The 15,819-nt window shown below is 39.8% G+C and overlaps 1 protein-coding gene across 2 annotated transcripts; it reads right to left on the bottom strand.

Moving 5' to 3' along the window:
* Positions 1-5,121: 5,121 nt before the first annotated feature.
* On the bottom strand, positions 5,122-15,615 carry LOC140505209 (E3 ubiquitin-protein ligase TRIM17-like). Of its 2 annotated transcripts, none has more exons than XM_072610965.1 (7): positions 14,567-15,615; positions 10,376-10,802; positions 9,998-10,105; positions 8,715-8,996; positions 6,964-6,986; positions 6,701-6,798; positions 5,122-5,865 (listed from the first exon to the last, which is right to left on the bottom strand). In XM_072610965.1, the coding sequence occupies exons 2-7, from the start codon at positions 10,796-10,798 to the stop codon at positions 5,582-5,584; spliced, it is 1,218 nt and encodes a 405-aa protein (XP_072467066.1). In that variant the 5' UTR covers positions 10,799-10,802; positions 14,567-15,615; the 3' UTR covers positions 5,122-5,581. The 2 variants fall into 2 exon arrangements, with proteins under 2 accessions (XP_072467066.1, XP_072467067.1); XM_072610966.1 differs by lacking the exon at positions 14,567-15,615 and adding an exon at positions 13,143-13,202.
* Between the last annotated feature and the right edge of the window lie 204 nt (positions 15,616-15,819).

The raw sequence follows: 15,819 nt of genomic DNA, 5'->3' as shown, positions 1-15,819 counted from the left end.
GAGCAATATCATTACATTGTGAACACAAGTGCTTCTGATTGTTGGGAACCTGACCTAACTTCATTAAGTAATCCCTTTAATGGTTGGTATATATTTAATATCTACTTTGATTGTAGAGGAAGTGAAGCTGTAATGATGTCATGTGCTAATGAAATACCCATTAATTTGGTAAAGTTTTAATCACATCTAAATAATCTGCTTACCATAAATTATATGTGAAATGCCAGTCTCCTAATCAAGAGGGTTTTCAAGGCCTAGGAGGACCATGTTTCAAAAATAACATCTATTATTTCTGGAACAATTCAGTAAAATAATTGTAACAACAGAATCCAAGGCACTTTTAAAGATGGATTTTATCAGTGCAAACAGATTGAGCCTGCACAATAAGCATGGAAAATAAGAATCTCAAATGTCTCTTGGACATCCCAACTAAGAGTACATCTTTGGGTGCAAATATCATACAATATAATTACATGTTGCTGTTTGGAATGGATGTACTTGGGTGAAGACCTGTGTACACAGAGACAAAATCTACATGTTTGAAGCAGCTTAACCCCACTTCCCTTTATCCACAACAATACCAACAGCAATCACAGATTGTGTGCTATGCTGCACAATTTATGCTACACTTCTTTTCCCCAGAAAGTCAGTCTCCAAAGCAGCCATCTTTGGGGACCTAACCTTGGTTCCTAGATGTCTGGTTAAGATTTTTAGTTTTTAGTTTGTTTTTAATCAATTACTTGAATAAAATGCAGATTAGGTGTTTGTAGACGATACAAAACTGGGAGGAGGGATAGTTAATACACCGTATAACAAGATTTGAAAATCTTGATAAGCTTGAACATTCGTCATGTATTTTCAAACAAACTAGAGATAGAGGCAATTTTAAGAATTAAAATAAAACCCAAGCAAGACCTAGCTAATTGGCAAAGATAACAAAAGATAGGAATAGTTAATGCTGGAAGGGTTGTGGGAATGGAATCATACTGATATATTGTTAGTAGAGCTAGGAATCAGTGCAAACATTTTGGAAAGCAGTCTGGATTTATGCAAACATGGAATTATGACTCAACTGTGCATATCGTTCAATCCAGAGATTCCAATAGTAGGCATATACTCCAAGATCATTAACATGAAGAAAATCCTCTCATACACCAAAATATTTATGGGTAGAGGAGCCAGCACTTGAATCATATCAGCCTTTCCTAAGAGTCTTTCTTTTGGGACAGGAAGAAAATTTGGAATAGCGCTGACTTCTCCCAAAACTGAAAGCCAAAAGATCTTCCTGAGTTCAAATATGGCCATGTTTGGGTGACATGGGCGAGTAACTTAACCCTATTTGCCTCATTTTCCAGAAATTTCACATACGCCTACTTGCAGATTGTCACATTCTTGCTACCTTGGTGAAGAACTGAGATCCTATGTGGATTGTCTGAAAGTTACCTATAAAAGCTACCCCCACTTGAAGCCATTGCTAATTTCCAGTGATCAGCCTATCAATATATGGCTACCTTGATGGTTACAAAGTCCTTTAAATTCTGTTTGTCCTGAGTTTTGCCTCTTTAACCAAGGGGAAAGCCCAAATGGACAATTTTCCTTTCAACACTATCACACCTTTCACACCTCTATCTCTTATTGACAATGCCAATGCCTCTTGGCCAACTCTTCCCATTCTTTCTTGAAATTAGTTAATTTTAGAATTGGATAGGACTTGAGAAGATAAGTGGTGTAACACTAATTTTATAGATGATAGAAGTGATTTTATTTTAAAATTGTCACCTTAAACTTCAGGCTGTCTGTTAAATGTCTCAAACATTCCAAAGAAGAAGTCTTGTAAAAATGGACACAACCTACCCAAATATCTCCAACACATCCTTTCTGATCTGCAGTTCCATGGTAATTTAAAATGTTCCCCCCTACACACCCATCTTTTAAAACAAGAGAAGATAGATATTTGTGAATGCTAACTGTCCATAGCAGGTATAGAAATGACTTGTCCACCATAACTGTGCTTCTTGAACACTCCACCTCACCCCATTTACCTTTCATGTATTTTGTACAACGGCAGTTAGGTGGTGCATTGGATAAAGCATGCCAGCCCTGGAGTCAGGAGGATCTGAGTTCATTTGTGACCCCAGACACTGTGTGTGACATATGGCAAGTCACTTAACCCTGTTTGCCTCAGTATAAGGAATCTTTGTACATCTAGGAGAATGGAAGCTATGTGATGGCAGAGATGGTTGTGTTTTGTGCTTCACACGCAGCCTAACACATAGTGCTTAATGTGCTTCTTGAATTGAATTGGATGTAGCAAATTAATCATGGGATCAAAGGATGACAGATTTTAAGAGGCGAAGGAACTTTAGTCCAACTCCCTCATAATACAGTTGAAGACGTCAAGGCTTGGAGACAGCAGAGACAACATAAATGTTTAAACACATCAGTTCTCTAGGGGAATAAATGAACTTGACACTTTTAAGTTTAATCTGAATTATTAACATTTTTCTCCATTGTTTTTTTCATTCTAAACAACCAACAAACCAATAAGTCAAGGCCATTTTAGGTGAGATTTGAAGATTCCAAGATGTAAATATTTATGCTGAAAATTTAGTAATCAAATGCCTCAAGGCCTTGGATTTATTCCAGCAGGCTCCGAACCCTCCCCCTTGAGTGATTGGTCTATGCCATGCAAGTCTGCTGCACAGGTTCTAATCCAAACAGCAAATCAAGCAAACTCTTCTACTTCCCCAAACTGCCAACAGAGCTAAGCATCATGTCCCCAAACCTGTGCTCTTTCTACTGGTACCAGGACGTCACTTAGAGAAATCATAGGGAACTGATAAAAATGCTAATTGAGACAATACAATAAATCGTAAGCTATTAAATAAATCCACCAAATTGAGGGAATATTCCAAATGTCGTTTGGAACAAAGGCTGAACGAATTGTAGCATATGAATGCAATGGAATACTATTGTGCAATGAGAAATGAGCAAATGTCAGGAAAAGCTGGACTTAGGATTGATGGTGAGTGAAATGAGCAGAACCATAGCATTGGACACAGTATCAATATTGTGCAACGAGTCACATTAATACATTCAGCTCTTCTCAGCAAGGCAATGATCCGACAATTCCAAAAGACTCATGATGGAAAATGCTCTCCACATCCAAAGAACTATGGAGTCTGAATGCATGGGGGGAAGCTTACACCAGGGACTTCTTGGGACTGAGGACAGGATGCAAGGAAACAGCATAATGATATTCCCCACCATAATCCCAAACAGAATGGGAGGACTACTTTAGAAATGGACAAAAGGCCAACTTTTTCTGGAAGTTCAAAGTATCAGGGATTCGAATCATTCTTCACTACTGAACAAACATTACTAAAAATCTAATATGTAACTGGTATTGTGCTATACAAAACCAAAAGGGAATACTTTCTTCTCTCTGCTTTTCATTCAAACAACCATCATCCTAGTTCTGGCCTTCAATCTCTTACTATTGCTATAGCCTCCTAATTGGTCTTTTTCTTTGTCCAACCCCAATACACCTGGCCAGATGTTTGAGCAAAGCAACAAAACCAATCCTGATTCCAAAAGACCAATACATGCTTCCCACCTCTTGACAAAAAGATAAAGTTGTAAAGGTGCAAATGAGACAAAATTTCACAATGTGGCATCATTATTACTCCTAAGGAGTGCCAAGTTCGGCACAGAAAGGGTACAAAACAAAAATAGAAGAAAAAATCTGAAACATTTTCAATCAGCCATAGAAGGAATCTCAAGAGGTAGGCAGGACAGGTTTGAACCTGAAAAATTTGGTAAATAACTTCTCACATGTATTTTTCTGTTCATTGTATGTGAAATATTTGCATTTGATACCTGTCAAATTTACAATAAAAAAATTCAGAGTGATATTTCTAACAGATCTGACCATGTCTACTCCATTGAGTAACAGATTTATTAAATAATACAGAGGAAGATTAAGTTTCTTTGCTCCATTCAAAGTCCTTTACCTGGTCCCAACTTTCCAGTCTTACTGTACATTATTCCTTCATGAGCTGTTTCTTATTCACAGCACTCTTCCCCATCTCTATCCATCCCTTTACTTAGAGGCATCTCCCTTCTCTGGTATGCACCCCTATGGTGTCTCCCCCCACAAGAACACAAGCCTAGTTCAGGCATTATTTGTTTGTTTTTGTATTCTCCCTACCACCACAATAGTGGCACATCTTTGGTACTTAATACCTGCTTGTTGGCTGCCTTCAAAAATGGATTCAAGTACCACCTACTATGGAAAGCCTTTCCCAGTCCTTACTGTCACCATTAATACCAACTAATTACTGTTTACCCTGACAAAACAAACTATTTTTGTGATTGTGGACCTCCTCAATCAGCTGGAGATTGCAATAGTCCAAGCAGGAGGTGAAGCTCTATCCCAGGGAGGTAGCAATGTCAGAGGAGAAAAGGGGTCTTATGTGAGAGATGTCAGGAAGGTAAAATCCACAGGCTTTGGAAAGATTGGATGAGGGGTGAGCAAGGAATCAAGGAGGACAAATAGTTGTAAGCCTGAGTGACTGGGAGAAAGGTGGTATGAACAGAGAGGGTTTGGAGAGCCAACAGGAGTTGTTTTGGACATATTTCATGCAGTTTGAGATGTCCAATAGGCAGCGGTAGACATGGAGTTAGAAATCAGAAGAGAGGTAAATGCTGGACAAATAGATCTAAACATCTAGATCCTGCCTAACTGAATCCGTGGGAGTTGATGAGATTATGAAGGGAATTAGAATAGAGAGTAGAGCTCTGAGAGAGCCTTGGGGGACATCCAAGGTTATCAAGATGGACCTGGATGCCAATGCAGTAAAGGAAACCCAGATTGGAATATTCTTCTACTAATCCCTTCCTTGACCACACCCTTCAAGGGCTGAAAGGGTCTACTCTCACTTCTCCTTATTTCCATCCTTTCTGAATAATGGAATGATTGCACTTATAAGGCACAAAGTATTATCTCCTTAAGAAAGAACTTGTGTTTTTTACCTAAATTCACTTAAAGGGTCAATTGTACAAAGAAATATTTAGAGAAACTGAAAATAAAGTTTTAAATTATGTTTTTACACTATTGACTAAGTTGTGAAAATATTTATTAATATGTATGGTGTGAGACTCTAAGAATAAATCTGTGGCAAAACAGTCTGTCTATATAGCCACAGCAGCTACTAGAGGGCTGAGATTCCAATAAGGCTTTCTCCTTCATTCCATGTTCAACACCCATTTCCCATGGATGATATCCTAGGATGGAAATGTAAAGGGGGAAATGGGCATGCTTTTACAGATTTTCTGTAGAAGATAACCTTTGTCAGACACAACTGACTTAAGGAGTAGACAATGCAAGATCCCACTGTATTTATAATTTCTTAATTAACAAAAACAAAATTGACATTTGCCCTGGTAGAGTAGCACTCAGCTTCCAATTCTCCCCAACTAGGCCCCCTCCCTTTTGTACATTACATATAAGATTCAAAAGTGGGATACAGTTCCAGGATCACCCTGAAATATCTTTACTTGGTTTGCCCAGGTCTCGGACCTAATGCCACTCTACTGAGGGATAAGGAGGGAAGTCACTACGCGAGTTCTCCCTTTCAATTGGCAAACAGTAACAGCTGAAGATGGGACAGTCTTGTTCCTCTTCAGAAATGCCATCCATGTTCAATTGTGTAATAGACAAGTCTCTCCCATTCATGTAGTGGAGACTTCCAGAGGTATAAACAGCATACATCCGACCTGAGGAAATATCTGCAAATGTGAACGTCCTCTTTCTGTCATCATCGGGTAATTCATATGGATAATGACACTCCAACAGTCGAGATTCTGCAGAGAGAATAAAAGTCCAATGGAAGGTATTTCAGTGTGCTGAGTGTCACGCAGATGGGTTGGGCTCTATACTGCTGTATTCTATGGATCCCATGAATTATGAGATGAATGTAGAGAAAAAACAGCCAAAAAACTGGTGCAGAGGATAGAACACTAGAGCCAAGGACCTATGTTTCAATCTGACCACAGCACTTCTAGCTGTGTGACTCTGGACTAATCACTTAACCCTATTTGCCGCAGTCACTTTATCTGTAAAATGAGCTGGAGAAGGAAATGGCAAACCACTAGAACATTTTTGCCAAGAAAACCCCAAAGAGGGTCATGAAGAGTTGGACACAACTGAACAGGAAGAGGTTATTGAGGTTTTTTAATCCCCATTATCCGCCATCGGCTGAGGTTAAAGAGGTCGTTTACTGCCAATTTAGTCCTTTATCTTTGTCTAACTTAAAATTCCCCACTTTGCCTGGCCTAAAGTAGGAAAGAAAAATCAATTTTCCTTCACCAAGTAAAAGGTTGAAAAAATAACAGGTCAGGTTTTCTCTGTTGTCCTGAGTCAGGAAGCTAATTCTAGCTTACCTATTAGCCATTGCAAATGATACTGCTATTTTAGATCACATCAGTAGGTTGTTTCTTAGGGTATAGGGAATCTAGTAGTGTGGAGTGGATTATCTAATACTTACACAGATATCTATTTTATCATTTTATAAATCAGCTTATATAGTGTTTGGTACTTGTACCAGATTCTTGACAGCCAAGAGATCCAATACTGCAAATTCAAAAGGTACATGATTAGAAGAAAGCCCAGATCTAGACTCAAAGAGCTGACCTTTACCTTGAAATTTCCTCAGAAATTCTCTTAAATCCATGCAATAAGAACTGCTCAGTTTTGGTGTGAAAGCTTCTGGTCTTTGAAGCAACAGGGACTCACTCCTAAAGGTTAAGAGATATTCAGTTAGCAGGCCAGTCACCATAGGCTCCATGCTCTCCATAGCACCACAAGGCCTCCTTACCCTGTTTTAGGCACAAGCTATTACCCTTGCCCCCTCACCATCCTTAGTATCCCATTTATTACTTCTCTTCAGAATGTTAACCTACTTGTTCAGGGTGTCTTCTGCCTCCTAGGAGAGAAAAGAGAAAGGTCATAATTCTATGACATCACCCTCCTAAAAAAAAAAAAAAAGCGACAGAACTCTATTCCCTGGCATTTCTTCACTTAAATTTTATGTTATCAATATACTGAACATAATTTACTAAACCAAAATTGAGAAATGCTGAAATATCGACAAACATATAACAATTGGATAGAAGGCTTTTAGTTAATGCCTGTGCTTTGCCATCAGAAAAGCTCCTGCTAGATTTCTCTTCCCAGGTCAGGTGAACACCATAATATGGTAATAAACATTTAAGTATTCTTCAGTTTTGTAAATAAGATTTTTGAAAAAAGATAGCTTGCAAACTAATCTAAGTCTTATGTGAATAGATTTTCATTAGCCCCATCTCCATAATAACCTGGAAACTACCAATGCCTATCATTTCAGGTGCTGCTTATGTTAAGTATCCAAACTGGAGAGATAAGCTTCCAAAAGACTCACAACCCAGAAAAATCAGAAAATCAAGCTGCTGCCCTCAAGCCAGAAACTGTCCAAAGAAAGGCCAAAGGAGTAACTCCTCTTCCTCCCAAGAAGGGTTTTAATTAGCATAAAAAAGACTTAATGGGATGAGAAGGTTCACCTTGGGGGCAAAAATGAAGAATTCATTCTATCCAGAACACTTGGGAAGTGTTAAGTAAATAGCAAATCAAAGTAGGTCTAGGAATAAAAGGGGGTAAAGCCCCACCATAATTTCTTTGCTCAAGGAAATTAAATTCTACTAGGCTATAACAAGCACACAGATAAAATAATATGCGAAGTGAGAAACATGAACATCTGGGGTTTGGAGAGGGGCAGGGAGACAAAAAAACATTCTCTTGTAACAGATGACCCCGTGGGTAGAAAAGGTAAGTCACAGGAAAAACATGTGATCTTTAATAAAAGGCAGCTAATTATGTTCTCACTGGGCCTGGAGTCAGAAAGAAGGGAGTCCACATTAGTCGTTAAACACTAGCTGTTATGATCTTGGGCCATACTTGTCACCTAAATTGTCTCCCTTAGTTTTCTCCACTGTAAAATAGGATTGGCAACCTCTACTCTCAGGGTTGTTTAGGGGTGAGAGTGGGGAAAAAGGGATAACAAACCTTAAAATGCTATATAAAGGTTAGATATTCAAGGGAGCTAGAAGGAGAAGCAGAGTCAAAGAGTAGCAGAAAATGAAGAAAGTCCCACTCCCCCTGCCTGTCTCCCATCTGCTCCTCAGACAACTCCTCAAAGAAGATCTGGAGAATGTACCAGAATGAATCCTGATCAGGAAATTTAAAAAGAAAAAAATTAAAAACCACAGTGAGTCATTTCCCCCATTTTTACATGTGCAGGTTGGCATGGGAGATGAATGTCTGTGCACACTGTGCATTCACTAACCAGCTCTGGAAAATAGTTTAAAGTCTGACCAAGGAGGGGAATCTTTGCAAGGTAGGGGCCAGAAACCCCATTCCAGAGTGACATGGGTCGAAGCATGAAAAGGGAGAGGGAGTTATCATTGATTTTTATCTTGAGGTGAAAATAAATATTCCAGTTTGGATATGAATTTGACAAATTCCTTTGTGCCATCCAAGTACAGAAGTTTGGAAGATAGTTGATTGGAACTCAGGAAATTTAGAATTCTAGATGGATAAATTTGAGGCAATAAAATGCCCTTGTCATGCCTTTGTAATTTTTTCACAACTGTCTAGAGCCTAACACAACTATTCTCACCTGCAGAAGGTCTGTATCTGGCATCTGAGACTTTTCTTCCAAAGTTGTGGCCATTTTTCTCAAGTCATGCCTGTGCTGGGACAGCTGGAGGTGGCTCATTCTCTTTTTCTCTCTATTGAGAATTTCTTGCTGGGCCTCACTTTCCTTTAGCCGCTCAAACATTTCATCCTCCTCCTCATCCAGTTCCACAAGACTGTGGACCTCCTCTTCTTCATCACTCAGGAATTCACTTATTTCTTGAAATTTCTCCTCAAACATTTCTCTTGACATTTCCACCTGTTCCTACAATGACAAATGCTCAGATGTTAATTGTAAAGAGGGCAATATAAAGAGTGCAACCTCTAATTAATTTCAGTTTCCCAGTCTGGTCTGCAATGTGTATTACAAAAAACACTGGACTAAACAGGATTTAGAAAACCTGAATTTGAGTCCATGCTCTTTCATTAGCAAACTGGTGACCTGGGGAATATTATTCAACCTTTCTGGTCCTATAAAGGAGAATTTGCTTAGAAACTTGTTGTAAATTCCCCCCCTCCCCAAGTTTTTTTCTTTTCTTCTAATCATAGCTGCATTGGTTTTGTTTGTGTGAATCCTTTTTCATTTCAGGTAATCAAATTTTCCATTTCTAACAACCCTACTCATGTCTATCTGTTTGGCTATAAACTCTTTCCCTATCCATAGATCTAATAAATTTTTTCTCTAATTTGTTTCTATCATCCTTTTAGGTCTCTAGTGTAAGAGTATGGTCTATACCTAGTTCCTGCCAGTCTGCTTTTCTCAAATAGGCAGTTCTTGCCCCCAAAACTTGGATCTTTGGATTTATCAAATACCTAGATTACTATGGTCATTTACTTCTATATACAGTATTGTCTATTTCTAACTATCCCATTGATCAACCATACTCTGTCTTATCCAGTACCAGATTGTTCTGATGATTACTCTGTAATATAATACTATACTACTGAATATACTACTGAAATCTGTACTGCTAGGGTTTCATAATTTTCGTGTGTAAAATGAAGACATTGGTACAGATGACTTCAAATCCTATGATTCTAACTTTGAAGCCTGATATAGCTTCGCTTGCCCTGCTAACTCTGAAGGATAGAAGGGTGTGTGAGGCAGGGTGAGATGAAGTCTAGCTTCAGTTTGGGGGATAGCTTAGCACACAACACAGGGTTTGGTGTCACTTAACCCTTTTGTATCCTGGAGCTTTACTAATGATAACACCACCATAGGATGTACAAACTGTTTTGGGGGAAGACAGAGACTGACACACTTACTGTCCACACAACAGCCCATGTCCGAGGTATCTTCTTCTCCTCAAGCATTAGCTTCTGAACATCTTTTAAATTTCCATTGACAAGTTTCAGATTCTCCTGAAGCTTTTTCTGCAAAAGAAAACATGAGAGAGCTCTAGTAAGGGGCATGAACTGAGAAATCTGGGAGGCTGAGGTTTGAAGGGGTCTTGTCCTCAGCTATGATAATTCAATACCTTCAAGGGATGGCTCAGAGATAGACGCTAACTTGAGAGTGGGCAAAATGGAGGGAGATAGGTGGAAAGAGGCACTATCAGGTCATGAATCCCCCAGTGATCAGTCATCACCCCATGGTTACTCATCTCATCCAGTTGCCAATTCCAGCCACCTGTAGTTACTCACCCTATAGACCTTAGCAGCTTCTTCTATGGGATGGACTGTGTGAGCCTCATGTTCCTGGGATTGTGAACAGGAGACACAGACTAGGCTCTGATCATTCATGCAGAACAACTTCTTTTCCTCCTGGTGTCTGTCACATTTGGGTCCCTCAGGCCTCTGCTGATCTTGTTTGTGGGTAACAGAAGGTTTTCTTTTCCTCGAAGGGAATTTTCCCCTTCTCCTTAAAATGGCATTAAAAGCTCTTGACTGGGATATTCCCCTGCACCTGAAGCAGGAGATGGGCATGGAAGCTCCTCTGGAGCCACTGAAACAAGACTGGCAAACACTGTGTCCACAGTCAGCAGTCACTGGGTCTGTGAGATGGGTCCAACAAATGCTGCAGGTGAGCACATTCTGGCCCCCTTCAATAATATCTTTAGAAGCCATGATCCTGAGTGAGAAAGAGACAAGTGTGAGAGCGGTCATAGTTCCTTCTCTCAGACCTCAGCTGCCATCCCTCCATCAAAATAGCTGATTAAAAACAAAGCTAATTCCTCCTCCCGGTTCCACAGCTGAGAAGGATTCCATCAAGGTCAGCCATCACAATAAGCCTTGAGAACTAATCAAGTTATTCAAACAAATTAAAGGATTCCCATTTTTTTCTCTCTCATTTCAGCACAACCATAGAATTTATGCAATGTCTACAGAAAACTATATCCATCACAAGAATTTAAAAGGCCTTCCCAGGGAAAAGTAAGTTTTCCCTTCAACATATTTTATCTTGTCCAGATTCCCCTAAGATCCAGTGATAAGATCAACATGACTAGGGAAGAGTTTTTTTCCCCTCTCCTTCAACCTCCCCCACAAGTTAAGACCAATGACAAGCTTTCTGGTAGCTTCTGAACATAAGAACAAGGCTTCAGGGTAACCTAAGTACATAACAAGGCCCACCCACTGTTTCAGGTTGGAGTCTTCTAGACTTGCAGATATCTCCAAACCATCCAATCACCAGGCGCTACTCTGCTTACCAGTCACACTCCAGGGAGTATACTTTCCTTGTGAAGTGCTACCATTTCCTAGTTGAAAATGTGTTCAATGACCTACATGTTCCACATTCTACTTCAATATTGAACTTGAACCCCATGCCATCCTGAGTCAGGACTGTTCCTAACAAATCCTCATATATAAGACCACATCCTCTCTCTCCCCCTGAGTCCCCTGGAGAAACCATAAGACACAAATCACTGTTGTCACTCCAAATAGTCATCCCCACACATTCCATTTAGCACACTGACAATATGTACAGTCTCTGTAGGAGGGTCTAGTGAAATAGATGTTAAATTAAGGAATGATGAGACTGGTAGAAGAATCAGCAGTAACAGGTAAGTACAATCAGAAGTGACAGGTTAAGTATGTATTCAAAAGTCAAAATCTCCCCTAAAGGCCAGGAGAACCTTAACAAAAGGTCACCGAATTTAATTTGGCTGTTAAACTACTGGTAACCATAGGTAGATTACCCCTTGATGCTGGGAACAATAGTCAAATCTCAAGGGGATGAGAAAAGTAGGAAGGGAGAAAACAGAAACTATAACAATTTTCTTTAGAAACCCAGCAGTGAAAGACAAGAAACTGAAGGCTGGTAGTTTGATGTTTGGGCAGATAGGTGGCACAGTGGATAAAGTCAGGCAGACTCCTCTTTGTCAGTTCAAATTGGGCCTCAGTTTCCTCACCTGTAAAATGAGCTGGAGAAGGAAATAACAAATCACCCCAAATGGGGTCAGGAAGTTGATAAGATCAAGTGATTAAAAATAGAGAATAGGAGATATTTGTGGTTAAGTAGCCGGAGAATTAAGAGTGGAAGATGAGAGTTCTCAGCAGAGACAAAAGGGATAAAATCAAAGATAAATGTACGTTTGGCACTAGCAAAGGAAAAGCCCTGTCTTTCTTCCTCAGCTTGGATTGGCGCAGTAGATAAGGAGTACAGACCTTGGAGTCAGAAGACTCAAGTTCAAATCCTACCTTAAATACATACTAGCTTTGTTAACATGAGCAAATCACTATGAGCTCTGCCCTGTTCTTGTTGCAAAGTAGGGAGAGAGAAAGGTTATCTACTTCACTCAGCATTTGTGAGAATCCAGTATAAAAGAAAGGAGATGAGCAAATGAGAAAGCTTTTGTCCACTAATGTATAAGGCTGCGTGTACAATCAGTTACAATCACTTTTGTGGGGAAGGGGATATCAAGTTAATAGCATAGAAATAAATGGAAGTTAATAGTGTCTGCATGATAGGCTGTAACAAAACTTATCAAGAACCAATTTTTAAAAAGCAAACACCTAAATCATACTATTCAAGATAAAAACTGAGCAGAAATTTGGTTTACTAACCACCTCCTCACTGTGTGCCACTTAGAATCCTGTAGTCAACTCCAGGGCTACCTACCTTCTCTAGGAGGCCCTCCTAGATGCCCAAAGCTTCTGGTCCTTCAACCTTGTTATTTTCATTCTATCTATGAAGTGTGTACTTATGTGCGCACAAGGGGATTGCCCCAATATAAGTCTCCAGGGCAAGAGGTTTTCATTTCTTGCCCTTGTGCCCTTAAGCATTCAGCTCAGCATCTCCCTCCAGGCAACCCTTAATCAGTACTTCCTGTTAGAACATGCCCCCTTAAAACTTGGACAGAATTAGATGGAATCCGACAAGGAGTGAACAAAACTGAATCCCCATTGCTTTTTCATTTTCTTTTGACTTTTCCCATTAGGAAAGCCCAGTCTTTCCATCACCTTGTTTTACCTTCTTGGAGGTCAGTGAGAAAGATCTGGCAAGAAAGCTTCCCAGGAGATTCTAATTCACACCTGACTAGCTAGTTTCCAAGTGTAGACAGATAAAAGGTAGTGTGGGAAAGCACTAAGTGCCAACCTTTCCTCTTAAATGCTAACAATACAAATCAAAGAAGATTCTCCCTTTTTATTTGAGTAAAATTAGAGTTGTGGATTGATACACACTTTCCAGAAAAAATAACAAGATTGACTTAATTATATTTCCCCAAGTTGGAAAGTAGATAGAAATGATGGGAGACAACCAGATGATTTGCCCAGGTGAGCCCTACCTCACCCTTCTCCTAAAAATACACCCAGAGGTGTACTGCCGCCCCCACCCTCAAGCCTTCCACTTTTCCCCCCAGTCTTCCTTCTGGGAAGACCTTCCATTTATACGCTATATTTATTTAAATCTATATCTATACATCTTGTACATACATAGTTGTTTGCATGTTGATCCTCTAGGAAGTGATAATGTTTAATATAAAATTTTGGAATAATCTCTTTGTTCTCTCTGAGGCGAACTCGGAGAATGCCTCTTCCTATGTCAGCAAAAGCCAGCCAAAGCTGACTCTGCATTCCTTGGAGACCTTTAACCTATGACATATCTTGAATAATGGGTCTTTCCTTTGTATCTTATTATCTATAGACACATACCATGTTGTGGCATGTTGGTGGTGGGGAAAATATAGACATCTTGGGTCATAATTTCTATTGAACATTGTTTGCCCCTTCCTGTGTCAGTTATCTGTGGTGGGATTTCCTTCCTTGTCACTGAGACATATGTTTACCCAGCTTGGAATCTCAACATTTGATTGACATTACTTTGTTAATTGTCTTGTCTTACTAAATTTATAATTTGTTCAACTAGGAGAGTTCCTTTCTCACGGCAAAATGTATATAAGCCAGAAGATTTCTGCACTGGGTAGCCAGAACATTTCTGGCTCCATAATGCATTATGTTACCGTTGTCTTTAATAGGGAATTGATCAATTAATTAATTAAATTATAAAATGTATGCATCAGCGTGTTGCCTTTTCTTAAAGTTTTCAGGTCAACAGAAGTCATACAGGCCAAGTAATAATAATAAATGTTTACACAGAATTTTAAATTTTGCCAATTGCTTTAAGTGTTCTCACTTGATCCCCACAAGAACAAGGTAGTGCAAGTGCTACGATTATTCTTAACTTAGAAAAACTGAAAGTTTGGGGAGGGTGACCAGCCTAGGGTCACTTAGCTGGTAATTGTTATGAGGCAGAATTCAAACTCCAAGTCCAAAGGCATCTCCACTGTGCCAATTGAAGGAGGAGGATGCAGTGTTAATGCAATAGAAAGAACTTTGGGTTTGGAGGCAGTAGATCTGGGTTCAAATTCAAATGCCAGTTACAAGGAAACCTACCTTTGATAGCATAGTTGGGGGCTTCCTTCCAAGAATTCAAGTAGCAGGAAAGTTGGCTCCAAGCAGGAAAGTTCTCAGACCAACCCAGTACTAGGTTTTTATATGCTTTCTCCAGACAACCCTCCCCCTCCCCTATTTACATTAAGGAGGTGTAAACACAATTCTACTTTGGCTGCCTGAAATGCTCTTGCTCCTCAGCTGTTAACTAGCTTCCCAGACTCAGCTCAAATTCTTCTATAAAAGACCATTCTTTGCCTCCTCACCGCCTAGCCTTGCCCTCATCAACCCTACAGGCCCTGCCCCCCCCTTCTCACCCCTTGCCTTCCTTCTGGCATTATTTTCCATTTGCACTGTGTATCTACATATCTCGCATGTACACTGATTTGCACATTGTCTCTCCCACTGGAACGTGCCTTCAGGATCAGACCTTTCTTTTTTTCTCCAGGATTTAGTACAGATTTTGGCAGAGAGGAAATCTTTAATAAATGCTGGATGATGATTGATCCCCCTCACCAATAACTCCCACTCATAAGTTTTTCCCCTCCCAGCTCTCCCCTCCAATAGCTCATTTACAATCAGATGCATTCTGAGCCAATCAAGCAGATCACTTCTTAGAAACAAAGAGATTATTTACTCACTTCGTCTGTTAATCACCCACTAATCCCAAGAAGTGAAAAGTACTTCGAGCAGGGGAGGCCCCTGCCTTTAAAGTAAACATCCCCTCTATAGGCTTGGTGACCATATCCTACTGACTGTACACACTCAGTCAATCAACAATTATTAGGTTCCTATAATGTGCCAGGCACTGTTAAGCAGAGAAAAGCAAAAGACAGTCCCTAAATAGAGGAGTCTACAAGAAACAAATATTACTAACAGGCTCTAGGTAGGATAAATAAGAAATAATCACTAGAGGGAGACATCGGCAGTAAGAGAGTTTCCAGAAATCTTCCTATAAAAGATGGAATTTTAACTGAGAAGCCACGTGGCCACAGGAGTCACATTTCTGAACTTCTCCGGACCACGAAACCGCCAGCTACTGGCCCAGAGCCAATGTGAGATTAGTGGCACCCATCTTAGCAAGATTGATAAAGGGAAGTCACCTGGGCAACACAGTGCAATGATGCCCTCAGGAGACATTATATTCTACACTGATAAACAGTCCCTGGGATCCTAGCATTCTTGGATGCGGCAGCTGTCACTATCTGGGTTCCTTTGATTGGATACAGGATTTAATTTATTTTAAAAATTTAATG

Source organism: Notamacropus eugenii, chromosome 5 (genome assembly GCF_028372415.1).
Source record: "Notamacropus eugenii isolate mMacEug1 chromosome 5, mMacEug1.pri_v2, whole genome shotgun sequence".
Lineage (NCBI taxonomy): Eukaryota > Metazoa > Chordata > Mammalia > Diprotodontia > Macropodidae > Notamacropus > Notamacropus eugenii.
Note: the sequence above shows the minus strand (reverse complement) of the source record. Positions and strands in the feature narration are given on the sequence as shown.

Coding starts and splice junctions, on each gene's coding strand:
- LOC140505209 (XM_072610965.1), bottom strand. CDS start 10,798: ATGGCTTCTAAAGATATTATTGAAGGGGGCCAGAATGTGCTCACCTGC. Junction 8,997..9,997: donor CATGGGCTGTTGTGTGGACA/GTAAGTGTGTCA, acceptor TTGTCATTGTAG/GAACAGGTGGAAATGTCAAG. Junction 6,987..8,714: donor CAGATACAGACCTTCTGCAG/GTGAGAATAGTT, acceptor TTTCTCTCCTAG/GAGGCAGAAGACACCCTGAA.